Source organism: Colossoma macropomum, unplaced genomic scaffold (assembly GCF_904425465.1).
Source record: "Colossoma macropomum unplaced genomic scaffold, Colossoma_macropomum, whole genome shotgun sequence".
Classification (NCBI taxonomy): Eukaryota; Metazoa; Chordata; class Actinopteri; order Characiformes; family Serrasalmidae; genus Colossoma; species Colossoma macropomum.
In genome coordinates, this window is record NW_023494790.1 from 16,140,837 (window position 1) to 16,156,587 (window position 15,751).

Below are 15,751 nucleotides of genomic sequence, written 5' to 3' on the forward strand. Positions count from 1 at the left end.
TTCTGAGTCAGGGCTCACGTGTTTGGAGCGGGGTTCGGGTGGGTCCACTCTGTGTGAAGTAATGCACTCCCAGCGGCCCTGAATAATACTGTCATGTTTTCATGGTCTGTTCAGAACAAGAACAGACAGCTCTTTCCCAGATTGTTTCCCAGTGCATCCTATCGATCTGCCAGACAGCTATCTAAACCTTCCAGAAGGGCTAACATGTCGAAAAACAGTATCGCTATCTGGTCGCTACATGCTTTACATAACAAATGAGGGTGTGAGAGGACACTGTGTGTTGGAAATACACACACACCTACACACACACACATTTCCTGTGAAAATAACACCACATATCCCCCTGCGGCCAATGTGAAGTCATTCTATGAGAATTATGTCACTCCAGACCAAAAGTAAATGCTTATATGAGTTAAAGAAAATTGCTACAATACATAAAGTTGAAAAGTGAAATGGCAAAAATATAATATTGTGATACTTCAAGAAGTTATCATGATACACAATATGCCATGATATTTATGTCTTCTTACATCTGATAAGTTGGAATAAACAAAAAAGAACCACTAGTGCCACTGGTATCAAAAACTGTAAATCCAATGATTTGTATTAAACATTTCACAATTCTAATGGATCAATATTAATTGTGCTCTTTTTGTAATGAAACATGCAGTTAGTCAGAAAAGCATGACATGCCCAGAAAAGCATATTGTGATGTAATGTGACATGATTTATCACAATAACAATAAGTATCATGATATTGTCCAGCCCTATGATGGGCTACTGTAAATATCAATTTACCATTATGGCTGGAAACCTAAAGAGTAGCACTGAGCAAAAACAATGAAGCAAAAAACAGATATGAGTTAAGGCTCCTAATACATGCTCATAACACATTCTTTATTTTTAAAGCACTTTTTATTTGAGTTAGAAAGTCACAAAATGCTTTACACTGGAATATAGGTAAAACATTGGAAAGATAAAATACTACAGTTTAAATTAAATAACAGCACAATTACAAATTCTAGAAGAAAAAAGACCTAAAAAACACTAGGTGTCTGCTGGTTGAAAGCAAAAAAAAAAGTTTTTAATCAAGATTTAAAAATACCTAGCATTCCTAATGATCAGAAACACTTTTTCTGTAAGCTATAAACCATGACAAATTCCTCAGCTGTGACTGATATTGATCCCTATTTAGGCATTGTTGTGTGGTCATCATCCACAGTGCACTTGTAATTTCTGTGAGTAGATCACTTAATCCGATGAAAATATACTTTAGCAGCGGCTGCTGAGCCACTAAAAATGAAATTATCATACGCTCTCGACTCAGTGAAAAACAGCAGCACTGTACAGTTAAAAACAAAGACCCTAATGTATTTACTGCACATCATATAGCAAAAAACACAGAGTGGTAACTGCAGGTTACTGGAATCATGAACCAAGAATTTCATGAGTTATTTTTAAGTTTGTATTTTTTTCTGATCCTCATCCTCTGAACTTTTAAAAGTGGTTATCAAATATCCACAGCTATTAAAAACGAAACTTCAGCCTCTCAAGCAACTATTCCTGGTTTGTTTATGTGACTAGTGAAAGCTGACGCAGGTTGGCGATGTGGTTTTACCTCTATGTAGTAAACTAAATAGTTCTGCCCTATATAGCGCAATACTAACGAGAGAGAAGGGCTCCATTTTGGTCATAGTCCTTGTGTGTGAAAACCTAAAAAAGCCAAACAATAAACAATTCTGATCCTTAGTCTGATCTGACCACCAGGCTGTTCATAGCTGAAGTATTTTGGGCCTGTGGGATGTCTCTGCTGAATGACTTGGGCCTCGGAGAGGCTGTGTAAAAGGAAACTCCTCTGAATGCATGTGCTAATTGCAAATGACCAACACGTTCACTGAGAGTTCCCCTTCAGTGAGCTGGCACTAGGAGCCCTCTGGCACAACAACACACACATAGCAGCACATACTGCTGTTCAGTGGCCCTAATTGGCATTATATATGACATATATAGTAATGATCCTTTTCTAGAATCTGGTTTATACTTACAATACAGTGTAAGTTTATCTTTGATGTAGTTTTAAAAGAAGACAAACAAGCTACATCAGGTTTATAAGATATTCCTTTAGCAGTGCCAGTATTCAGGAAAAATAGGTTCATTAATGTTATTAATGCAGACTTAAACAGCATCTGATACCATGATACAGTGAAATATTAGGAACATACAGTTTCTCAACACTGTTAAGATCTCCCTCTCCACTGCTTTCTATTGCTTTCTCTCTCTCTCTCCCTCCCTCCATTTCTCTCTTTTATCCTGTTTCATGACACTGATACCAGATGACAGCTGACAGAATCTGTAAATTAGATGAAATGTAATTTATCCTGAACTCCTGAAATGGAATGCGAAGGGAAAGTATTCTCCTGTTATGACCAAACTCAAGATCTCACATAGGCTTGGACAGTGAGGACAAGAACATTACTTTACACACCCCTGACTGTGGCTGTAGGGTTTGTGGTTATCACTCGTGTTAAAGTGAGAAAGGTCATTGCCTGATGTTTTGGAGGCTGTACTTTGCACTTATGGGAGGAGCGTGCGTGATCAAGGCTCAAACACTGATGTAAGAATAAATGTGCTAAACTCTCGCAAGAGCCAGATGCCATCTGAACCCGCAGGTCACCTAGCAACCAGCATCTGTGTTCACAACAACATTACACAGACAACAGCCGCTGGGAGTAACGGCCCTGCTTACAGTACATGCACACACACACATGCACACACAAACATGCACACACACACATGCACTGAATATCTGAATGAAATTTTGCTGCATAAAAAGTGTCAAATGTAACTATTTAACTCTTTTTTTAGCCAGAAGTACATAGCCAGGCCTGTGGGTGTTATTAAACGTCTGTGTTCTCTTGCTAACAAAACCTCATATACGTCTACAGGTATATAGGAAGGCCGAGTGATTCAAAGCACTGTGCAAAGTCAAAGACCATCTTTCATGTATTTAATTTCCTGTAAAAAAGAGAAAAATTATATTCATTTTTCACGGGGATTTTTCTAAGGAGATATAAGATAATCCACTTGCATAAAGAAGGGGAAAGTCAAAGGAAAATATGTAAAAAATAGGAATTTCCAAAAAAGAAGTTAAAAAATTATTATGATGGGACTCCTTACAACCATAGACAAGCTGGTAGACCACCAAAACTGTAACCTTCAGATAAACAGCATTTAAAGCTTTCATCTTCATTTCAGATCTAAAAAATCCACAGGTGTTTCTGTCCATCCTTCCACTGTGAGAAGACAACTCAACACAATGGATCTGAAAGGATGTGTAGCAGTCAAGAAGCTGTTGCTGAGAAAAGGAAACAGACAAAAAAGAAGAAAATCTACACAACAAACAAAGAAGCTGCTGGTGTTCTCAGAACTGTGGCCTGACCGCCCCAGAGTCCAGACCTTAACATCAATGAATGTGTTTGGATCGCAATAAGATGAAAATACAACCTGTACAACCTAAAAGGTGTAATAAAGGCAAAGGGTAGACACACTAAATATTGAAAAATCTGTTATTTTCTGTTTAATATATGGTTTTTGCTTGTTTCCAATACTAAACTTTATGGCTGTTTTGACTAGAAATTAAATAAATAAAGGGTGGTCTCCAAGCTTTGCACAGCACTGTATAGGCAGAGCTGTTATACTGGATGATACTGACACTTCCACTGAAATAGCACAGATAATGGGGCCAATACAAAGCAACGCTTTTTTGCAGCATCACTGGAATTTAAGCTTGTGATTTCCTGTCAACAGGGCTAAACCTCAGATGGCTGTGCCACTGGGTAAGAAAATATAACTATATAGAACAAAACAAAACTGACAATAACTGCTCCCTGTTTAAAAATATCACAGCAATACATTCTGAACTGTGAAGCCGAACTAACATCCATCATGGTTGATATAAGAAAAACATGTAAACGTTTATCAGAAGAATAACATGTTATAACCTTTTTCAATGAACAGAACTACTGAAAATGAACAGAAATTAAAACTGCAAAGAACTCTGGGTAGCTACACATTCAGTGCTACAATATTTATATTATTTAAGACTGTGAGTTCCTGCTGTCTATTTAACTGGCACAGTTGAGAACTAGAACTCCCAATCATATCTAAAAGTACTGGAGTATAAAATTTAAATCCAAAACATAAATACAAATACAAAATTACAGCATCTGATATGATTGGTTCTCAGAATTTTTATTCCCACAAAAATTGTCTTGGTTGCAAATTTCAAATCAGTTGGGCTCTCGCACAAAGACATTTCTGTATGGCTACATTCACATTACCAGGGTGAAGTGGCACAACTCCCTTTTTTTGTCTTAACGTGACACAGACCTGACACACAAATGTGATCTTTTTAAAATCAGATCTGAACCATTTTCATATGTGGTCCAAGATCAGATGCATATCCAATTTGTGGCCTTGTGACCTTAAAGATAACGCTCAGATCCAAATGTATATGTTCCTTTTTTTTTTTACTGCGCATACTCCATCATTCAGTGTTTACGTGGCAGCAGTGCCGAACCTGAAGTTAGTGCCAATAAACGGTGGAAAAGCGACACATCTGATTCTTTTTCACTTTCATCTCGCTCTAATAATGTACAGCTGAGAGCTGCTCGGAGCTAATTATCCTCACAACAAAGGCTTGCTCTGCTAGTTTTTTGCTGTTCATCACACACATGTGGGTCGTTTCAGGATGAGGTTCATTCACGTTAATGACAGATTTGAGTCACTTACCTAAACAAATGTTAATCATCATTTTTAGAAGATCAGATCTGAGCAAAACTGGATTTGAGCAATGAGGCTTGTAATGTGAATGCAGCCAAAGTTTTATCCTTTGGAATTTCGCCACTGAAACATGCTGCTTTTCTGCTCTTAACCATCAATCTGGCAACAATAGGTATAATGACAGCTGACTTAAAGTGTTCACTGTCCTGTATTCTGTGAAAAACTAAAAGGCACCCTGTCATTGTCCTCTATTTCTTTGAGCATAGTTGTTCGAACAGGTGTGTGTGTGTTTGTGTGTGTCTAAAGAAGCTCTGGCAGTTGCACAGCACTTTGCAAAGCACATTTGTTCACTCAGTTAATCCTATGACTCCTTCATTGTAAAGGTCAGCGGCAGAGCCTTCAAAACGCTTCAGTAAACTGCTTTGGACATGAATGCGGATGAATGAATGTCAGATCACTGACACCCTATATGAGTTATTTCAGTGAGTTTGGCAGTGTGAGAATGCGTGATTGGACTCGTTACCTTTACAGACGAAGCACTTTATGTGGAAGTGTTTGTTCTGCACTCGCAGCACCTCCCCCTTGCAGGCCTTGCCACAGTTCTGACACAGAATGGGCCCGCTCTGGGGCGGCCCCTTAGACTGCTCCAGGGGACCGTGCACCGCCTGCTGCTGAAATGCTGTAGGAGAGAGAGAGAGAGAGAGAAAGAGACAGAGAAGAAGAGAGAGAGAGAGAGAGAGAAAGAGAGAGATATGAAGAGGGCACAGTGAAAGAAAGCAATGGAGAGAGAGAGAAAGAGAGAGATGGATAGGGGGCGACGAAAGAAAGCAATGGACAGGGAAAGAAAAAGATAGAGGGACAGACAGAGATGGAGAGGGGTGATGAAAGAAAGCAATGGAGAAAGAGAGAGAGAGAAAGACAGAGAGTGATGGAGAGGGCACAGTGAAAGCAAGCAATGGAGAGAAACAGAGAGAGAGAGAGAGAAAGTGAGAGAGAAAGAGAGAGGGGAAAGAGAGAGAGGGAGATGAAGAGGATGCAGCGAAAGAAAGCAATGGAGAGACAGAGAGAGAGACACACACACACAGAAGACAGAGATGGAGAGGGGCAGTGAAAGAAAGAGATGGAGAGAGAGAGAGAGAGAGAAGGAGAGTGAAAGAGAGAGAGAGTGAGAGTGAAAGAGAGATAGAGAGAGAGAAAGATGGACAGGCAGAGACATGGATGAAAAGAAAGAGAAAGTATGGGTTAATCAGTGTCAAATAAACGAACGTGTTCACGCTCATCCCACTCACAGCAGGCACACACACTCAGGGATCAAACAGTGAGAGGTCACACATCAATCAAGGACATATTAACACATTCTGCACATCCACACTTCCTCCTTAATGTATCTACAGGTGACCAAAACACAGGTTCAAAACATGATCAAACTGTTTTCAGTGCAGGAAAGCAGACAGATGCACAGTAAGAGGATATCTAGAACATGAGGTCATACAGGAAAACATGGTTTGGATTCTTACCGCAGCACCTGAGAATGCTAGTTTCAGCTTGCCTTCAACAACAGAGAGGCTGTTCTGGTATACTTTATCTTCTTTCATTTGAACATCAACCACAAAATGCAAAGAAGAAAAATCGCCAAGACACAAATAATTGAGGTCATAATCTGATTCCACTTTAAAACAAACAATATAGCAAATAAACAGAACGTCCACTTTTGCTCTAGTGCAGCAGATAAGAAGAACAGGGAGCTCTGCTAGATTATGAATCATTCCTCTATATTTAAATCAACCAAGCCGTCTAAACAGAATGAGCATCTGAAAATACACTGTTTGACAAGGATTAAGATTCAAGGAAAAAGAAAAATGCAGAAAAACCTCAACAAAAAACAAATATGCTTCTAGGCCACTTTTGGAAGAGACCCTTCTTTAATGTTTAATGGAACGGACATGCTGAAGATGAGATAGATGAGGTATTGTGTTTTTATTCCTCTTTGTAGATTTTGGGTTATAACAACATACATATTTTTGCATATAATATGACTGGTGCCAGAATTTTTATTCCCACAAAATTTAACTTGGTTGCAAATTTTTGTATCATAAAAGGTTTGATATGAGTTCTTATATTTTTGTGTCAAAATGTCTTTATTCTACAGAATTCTGGTTTGCTACACAGACTGGTCTGGCTGAGATGAATACAAATTTTATTTCAAAACAAAAGACTACAAAGTAGCACGCTCTTGTGAAAAAGGTGATCTTACAAAACAGTATAAAGCTGTAAAACTATATAAAAAAAGGAAGAATGTACTCAGATGTCTAGTTTTTAAGGATGCACGGATTTGCTTCAAAAAAATTACCGTATCAAACAGATATTTGGATTTGGCCAATATTTTAAACCAATATATCACTGCTGTCTGAACAAAACATCATAACCTCATCTCCAAAATGGTAACTTTACACGAGAAGGAGAAAACATACTATACTTTTCATGTAAGTCAATGGAACCAGACTTTTTTCCAACTAATTTTGGGCTATTTCGGTAGGTCCATTTATCATGAAATTTTGAAACAATGTAAAGAGCAACAGGTGTTTTCAAATTATGTCAAAAACTGAAAAACGACAAAAATGGAGATAAGAGGTTTTGTTCCGACAGCAGCGATATGATGATGTATTATTGTAGTCCAGAAGAGCATAATGTTTAGGAGATGCTGGGCTACTGTCCTAAAATGTATGTATTTTATTCTTTTTAGTGTATTTGTAACCCTCTACAAAAAAGATTACATTTCTCTATAATGCTAATCCAGGTGGACATAGTCTAATTTTAAAAATCTTTATGTATCAGCATCAGTGTCAGCAGATATATATATTTCATGAAAAAAACTGGATACTGTCATTGGCCAACAATTCCCATATCAGTGCATCCCTACTAGGTTTGATCACTGACAGTGCTTACCACAAAAGACAGTAAATGGGAGACCCTCAGAAGAGAGGGGAGGATGTATTACTGACAGTTTTAAATTTCAATATACTCTTCTGAATGTTCATTTTTACAATACTGTATTAAAGTTATTATACCATTTATAGTTTTTTTTAGAAAGCAGCTCATGAAAGTCTGTCTTCACATGTAACACACCGTGAGGAGCTCAGAACTCCTGGAAGAACACAGGGCTGTTTCTGCCTCTCAGCTAGAGGCACTTGTTTTCAAAGGGCGTGGAGCAAAACTGGTTTCTGTCGGACATCCCATCACTGGGACTCTGTAGTGGACTTTTGTGAGGGCTGTTCCCTGAGCTAATTGTTCTCTGAGGCTTACAGCTCACTCTGGTGCTCATTCATCAAGCGCCTTCTGCTAGAAGCTGGTTTGACAACTGCAGTGTTCAGAAACACGGCTGCTGGGCCTTTAATTAGATAAAAGAGCTTTGAGAGGGTTCTACACAGATCTTACGTAAGACCACGAGGAAGGACAAACATGAAACATCTTTGAAGAATGTGGTGAAGGAGGACAGATCATTTGGAGCAATCAGACGTTCTAATGTGCTCATCAACCTGGGATGCTAGGAATTCACTGTAAATTTACGTATGAAAAAGTGTACTTTTAATTTCATGAGACCTATAAATAAGTTAATTTATTCACCATGTTTTGCACTGTTTATGCACAGAAAATCTCAAATATGCATTTTTAAAATGCATGTTTTACAGACTTTAACTTTAAAATGTTTACACCTTTTTAACCCTCAGTTAATTACAGTGTGTATTACATCTCACCATCAACTTTTCAGTAATTTGCTGTGTTATTACAGAAAATAACCTAAGATGAGTTGATTTTATAATAAAATCATGAATACAGTGTTAAATATTGTACATTCTTGGCCATAGTGTATACAGACTGTTTTAGCTCAGATACATTTATAAATACATTTATTTCAAAAATTAAAGAATACAAAATAGCATGTCCTTGTGCAAAAACGTGATCTAAAAACAATAAATAAACAATAAAAAAAATCTGATCTGCCTTATAAAAAACTCAGTTGAATCTTACATTAAGTTATTGTCTAGATTTTTTTATGTTTTGTGGTTCATATTAAGTGAAAGTTTCTTTATTATACTGAATCAAAATCATATCTTCAGTTTCTATCCAAAGCGACAATATTTAGCACAGGCACAGAAGAGACATGGCCGGGAAGCATTCTGAACCAATGGAAAGCTGGCAACTCACACTTATATCATTAAGAGAGAATGCTTGGTGGTTGACCAGAGGACGGCCCTCCCGTGCTAAACCAGGGTCACATGAACAATATGGTGAACAATTACCAGTCAATCGCACAAATCTGCTCTAACATCACACATACTAGTAATGTATGAAGTCACTGCCAACCCTGGCTAAACTACAGATAGATTGTGGTAGCACCATAATAGGTGCTACCACAAGGGCTTACATTCACTGCAATAAATTTACCCCTGACACCAGTATACTGTGCAACAACAGCATTGACCTTGTCAACATACCTTATTGGTCCCTAAGAGAATCCTTTTCCCCAGCTGCATCTCAAGCAAAGCATGTTGGGAATGTTTACAGTCTCCCTTTTGAACTAAAATGATTTCCTGTTCTGAGAGATCAAGTGCACTTGTTAAACAGCAGTGGCCACGCAGCCTAAACCCAACACAAACACATCTCATCCAGGCCTAAGAGGGTGAGCAGAAATCAAGCAGGAGATGAACCTGCTCCAGCTGCCAGGCTCAGGAGGATGCATGACTTTTCCATTCCATTTGCATTGAATTATACAACATTTGGCTAACTCGCTATTAAAACAACTCTGACCACAAATCTGTTTCATGTCTGAGCAGATACTTCAAGATTAAGACTTAAAGATCTAGAATACCGACAAGGGGGTTTTCTTCAGGAGTAAAGTAAATGTAATGGAAACATGCTCACTGGAGTCCCCACTGTTTGATAGTGCCCACAGGAGCCCACTACCGATGTTCAGCAGGAAAGTATGTTTCCAATAAAGACAAGAATGTTGGAAGGGTCAGGCAACCATTTAACAAAGTGCTTTAGAGACATAGGTTTGAGCAGCATTATGTAGATGTGAAGCTGTATTGCTTGTCCAGTTTTGTTTTGTTTAACACTGAAAAACAGTAATGAATTGAATGTATTTTATTCAAATGTGTACATAATGTCGGCATGAATAAAAGTTTAGGGACACAGTGATATGGGAATAGTGGGCCAATATGTAGAAACTGGGACTAAATCTACCTGCATTAGCAATACAGAGAAAACACATATTTATGACATGAATGGCATGAAAACTGACATTTTAGCACTGTAACCTAGCACCACCTAAACATTTTACTCTTCTGGAGCACAATAAATACATCATCAAATATCTGTCAAATATCGGTTAAACCTAAACATCTTTCCGATGCTGATATTGTCTGAAAGCAAATATCTACCAATACAAATATTATTACAATATTTTCACGCATCCCTATAAAAAATATCACATCAACAAACTCGAAAGAAAGTAAATAAAAAGGACAACAACTGCATTGATGTCATATATTTTACTGATGTGGAAATGAAGTACAATCAAGTGAATTTAATGTATCACTTTATAAGTGTATGTTTCACAAATATTGCTAATAACATTGTGCATAGTGCCTTATGAAAGCATTTAAACCCCTTGAAAGTTAGCTTTCAAACAAATTTAGCTTACAAATCACTGTTCTCTCTCTCTCTCTCTCTCTCTATATATATATATATATATATATATATATATATATATATATCATTGTCCTAACAAAACCATGTATCTTCAAAATGGTAACATTACATAAAAAAGAAAAAAGTTCTTTTATTGGAACTTTTATTGGAAGTTGATGTAAAAAGATTTCATTCCAAGAACCATACTGGTCCAATCATTAAGAAATGCTCTCACAATGTAAAGGATTAATCAAATGATGTAGAAAAAGGTGAATCTTGCATGTGAGTGATGCTTTTGGTTTTATAAATTTGTATTTTTATTATAAACTCATATGCTATTACACATATACACATATAAAGAAAATTTAAATAAAACAGAAATATGCTGCTTGCATGCGGGGGTGTCATGCCCATTCAAGCATGTGATCCCTTCAGATCTTTTATATCTTTATTTTTTATAGTTTTAATTTATTTTGTTTTATTACTATTATGTTTTATAATATGTAGTTGTGGTCATTTTATATCATGAACCAATCTAATACAAATTATGTCATAGATTATACCTCAAAAAGTAACACAACCCCTTTTGCTACGGTATTGGTCTCTTCCAAATGTTGCTGGATGAAATCAGTTCAGAGCAGCAGGTACAGACACACACAGCACTCTGTGTGCACCAGTGCTAAGTGGTTAATGAATGACATGTTGCTAGTGTTTAGTAGAGCATCAGTCCCATTTTAAAATGTGTGAAAACGCATTAAAGCCATTTGAGAAATATAGGCATAGTTTGCTTTGCAAGATAGTTGGTTATGGTTAGTACCAGCTAAAGTTAGTAGCCATCCCTCAATCCGGTTGTTTATCCTTCTGGCTCGTAGCTAGTTGTGACTTGTGATAACATAGCATCCTATTTAATACTGGTAAAGGAGAGCTGTGTGAGTATTACGGCTGTGAGCAGTCTCATTTGTGCTTATGTTGCTTCCTATGCATTGTGTTTGAAAATACAGCTGTTACCATGTTGACAGGTTCCTTTTATCTGTGGCTTTATTATATATGTTCTCTAAATTGTTGTGGATATAGTTTTTGTGATGCAAATATATGCCTCTTAATTTATTCCCCTTTTTGGGTGCAGCAGATGAGAGCTTTTTTCAAGGTGTAGAAGTAAGTGATTGAGTGAGTGTCATGTTCAACCATATATAAATAAATATACAGTATTTACCCTAATGTAATATGTCAAATTGCAGAAACCTGTGTCGCTAATTTCTCTTTTTTTCTGGGGAAGGCCCCCCTTGCCCCCCACTGTAATTGTGCCCCACCAGAATTTTGGCTTGCATGACACCCCTGCTTGCTTAAACATTCAACTTCCAAACATTAGTCCTATAGCTTACTGCATTCTTGGGCTTATTACTCTGTAAGAAATCAATCCAAACTGAGAGTGGAAACCTGAACCTATCAGCAGGTTCTGGCCATTTAATGGGTTAATATTTGGTAGGATATGTATTCTGTGCATCTAAACACCCCTCTAGTGGAATCCTTGGATCAATTCTCATTTCTGACCACAACCATGATAAAGTGGACACTAAATGGTACTTAAGTTACAAGCATTACTGGTAACTGGACAATCAATCAATATCACAAGGTTCATGTGTCACATAACTAAAATGAATCATTGTAGTCCTCTTAAATTTGGAAGAACCAATCCATATACTCTATGCATCTAAATACTCATCTCCTCCAGCTATGAGTTTATGGTTGGGCCAATAAAGACCTTCAAGCTGCAATGCAGTGCAAAGACGGCTGCCAGTGTGTCACACGCAGGCTTCTTCGTTACACTGAGCTGTTTGGCACAGATGTTCACACCATCCATCAACTCCTGCTCACTGTCAAAGCCCCTGTGGCTTCACGTACCAAAGGTCAGCACATGGGAGCAATCGGACATAGGCAACGTTTCACAATGGCACCAACATAGACCATATACACACAGTTATACCTCCACATACATGCTCACACACTCGGGCCTTGTCTTTACTGAGCCCAGTTTGGTGTGTGGTGACAGAGTTGTCCATCTTTAAACAGGTTTTCTATAAATAGGAGGTTGCCTGAACTCGGGGGGATTCCATCATGCTCTGCAACATTCCGGTGGGCATCTATATGCATGACCCTCCCTTCACTGCACTCAGGTTACCACTGCAGAGTCCTTCTGACACTAACCCCACCAAGATACCTTCTAAAGCAAGGTTAATAACACAAGGACAAGAACTGGAGGGCATGATTCATGAAACTACTTCTCATTAAAATAAGTATGAAATTAATAATCAAATAATGAATAAGCATACTGTAAAGCACATTATGCAGAAAAGAATAAGCATATTTTGTGGGATAAAAAATGACCGGTGGAGACTGTAGCAGATACAGCACCATAGAATCCACTGACAGGAGTTTATCCCCACTTTGCTGCAGTAACAGCCTCTACTATTTTGGGAAGGCCTATATGTGGGAATATTGCTGTGAAGATTTGATTGCATTCAGCCACAAGAGCATTAACGATGTAATAGTAATACATTCCTTTACTGGGTTTGACTATTCGAATACAAACCAAATTATTTGTTACAATACTCTCAGACAAATCTGTACTTTCAGGGTGCAAACACTGTCACTGGGCTTCTACCTTCACCCACTCAGCAAAGGGGTCCATAGCACAGCTGACATTTTCCGCCAGAGAGGTCTCCAAAACCCCAAATCTTACAAAGTGTAGATTTAAGTCACTACGAACGTAGTGTACCTTTAAAACTTACATACACAATAGGACCTTAAGGAACATGTTGTACCTTTAAGGGTACATTTGCATTGTACCTTGGAGGACTAAACTTTACCTGTACAGTGCCATTTTACTGACAGTGTATGGCTAAACAGGATTATAAAAATACTGTACAGTTTAAGTGTGAAAAGGAAGCCACTGAATATCTTCCACACAAGAATGGAGTCTGAACCTTGCATATGCCTGGAATCGTCTACTGTGCATTACACCTCCACAGCATTCTTTTCCATTCAGGGGTTCACCTTCACAGATTCGTTTCAGTAGCGCCTGGCATTTGACCTCAAAGTAACCCTGTGAGGCCTCAGGCCAAGCGGAACCTGATGATTCTTTCTGATCTCACCAGTGGGATTCTCATAAGGGCCCGGACCAGACATTTAGTCCTCATAATGATACAAATTGGCTAAAAAAAGTGATTGGAAACCAAAGACAGCTATGAGCACAGTAGATATAGAGTGAACACTATATCAGAGCCAAGGACTGAGAACACATAAAGGCCTAAAGATTAAAACAGCATCTTTCAGAACAATTCACAGTGGCAGCATTTAATATATGAGATTTAATATGATTCACGACTGAAAATGTTTCGCCTTACAGCGCATAACTGCATTACATAACTATAATGGAATTCATAAAAACACCTAATTATAATGACAAGAACTCAATAAGACTACACATTTCAATACAATGTGGAAAGACTGGAATGATTCTTCTAACTTTACAACAGTAAGTTCTGCATCGCAGTCTGAGGCCTTAGAGAGGCCATGCTGCAACACAGGAACGCTCCGTTGCACACCTCACAAAGGAACCTAGTGCACAATAAGAGATCACACCCAGTACTTTGGGCAGTCCGCGTGCTGTAGCAGCTGTTTATCCTCCTAAAATACCACTGCTGCTAAAAGCTGTTGCATAAGCAGAGGTTCTCCGAAAGATCTCATCATCTGATAAGATGCTGTCATTGTTTGCAAACTGCTGATTAAAAATACAGCTTGGCACTCAGCTAATGGAGTTCAGTACGACTGTTGGTAAAGACACAGCCCTGTTTAACCATTAACGTTTATGCCCAGGCCATGAAAGCAACAAAGCAAAAGACTTTTATATATTTAAAAGAAATGACAGTAACTTTTTATTAACTTTGCAGCTATGGGTTTGTAGATCAACTTAAACGATGATACGCTGACAGAGCAATGAAATTTGAGGTTTTCTAGGATAAATTAAAGCAAGCCATGCCCGTTTTGAACATTACACTTAAATGCTGGCTAAAAATGGGCCAGAACAAGAGTCTCTGGTAGTAGAATAATGGGTTGGAAGTTCTCAAGACCACATTAAAGTGCCAAGGACCACCACAATGTTTGCACTTGTTTATGCAGAATGGGTTCCTGTTTCTCATTAGAAGTGTGAGGTGTGATTTTGAGAATAGATTCCACATCATACATGGCTTCTGAGGCAAATGTGTGATGATTTAGGAATGTGAAAACAATATTCAAATAAAGGTAGGTAGGTTTCAGACTTTTTCAGATTTTTTTGTACTTTAGAACATTACACTATATTTTATTAATATAACATTTTGTTGCTTCAAAATTACATTTTTTAAAGGGAAATAAGAATTTAATAAGTTATACGTAGTATGAAAATACGTCTCATTGGGTAGGGGGTGGAGTTAGGGAAACCTTCTGGTGGGCCAACTAACACTTCTTCATGGGCCAACATTGGCCATCGGGCCACATTTTGGGCAGCCCCATCCTAAGGCTTATAACTGACTATCTACATGGAAAGCAATGCAAACTGACTGAGTTTTTGTTAAATTATTAATCCATAAAATACAAGCCTAGGTTTCTAAACCTTTCTTTAGTTCTGATTCAGGGATGAAAGAATGACCTATCAATTGTGCAAATTATAAAATTCATGTCTAAAGATCGTAAAACAATGGAACCGTTGCAGGGCCAGATTGGTGCACGTCAATCATATGTATCAAAATAAAATGCTGATATATACAAAACAAACTTTTAATCTACTCAACAGCCATCACCATGATTGTTAAGTGTTTTGTCATTACTTTGTTATTAAGTCCGTTAGATGTGGTGGCGTTGTACTGTCAGGCTGCGGTGTGTCCAGGTCTTCTGTTTCATGTGAAGAGGAGCACTGGGCAGTCAGGTTTGTTTACTGCTGCTGCTGTCAGTATGAGGGGCGTCTTTCCGACTGCTGGAAGAGATCCAAATGTTACATCATCGCTAGTCTCTTTTCCAGCAGCCTTGAATCGAGCAGAGTGGAATCTGATTGGTTCAAAACGCTGCCACTGTCATACAGTCATATCCAAAATAGAGTGACTGACACCAATAAAATTCCACCTACATTTTTAGCACTGCTCAGTTATGTTCGTTCACTAAAGAGCAAATACCTTTCTCTTACTGACTGAGCTGTAAGCAAAAGTGTTTAACCTCTTAAACAGCAGGCGTATTATTCAGTTAT

The 15,751-nt window shown here is 38.1% G+C and overlaps 1 protein-coding gene across 13 annotated transcripts in view; it reads right to left on the bottom strand.

Moving 5' to 3' along the window:
- Positions 1-15,751, bottom strand: part of ablim2 (actin binding LIM protein family, member 2) — a 91,030-nt gene that overhangs the window by 55,229 nt on the left and 20,050 nt on the right. For 12 of the 13 annotated variants that reach the window (XM_036572329.1, XM_036572338.1, XM_036572335.1 and 9 more), the window contains exon 2: positions 5,306-5,461. In XM_036572329.1, coding sequence (XP_036428222.1) covers positions 5,306-5,461 — 156 coding nt within the window. Of the gene's footprint in view, positions 1-5,305; positions 5,462-15,338; positions 15,485-15,751 lie in introns of all 13 variants that reach the window. The other variant, XM_036572337.1, reaches the window with a different exon arrangement.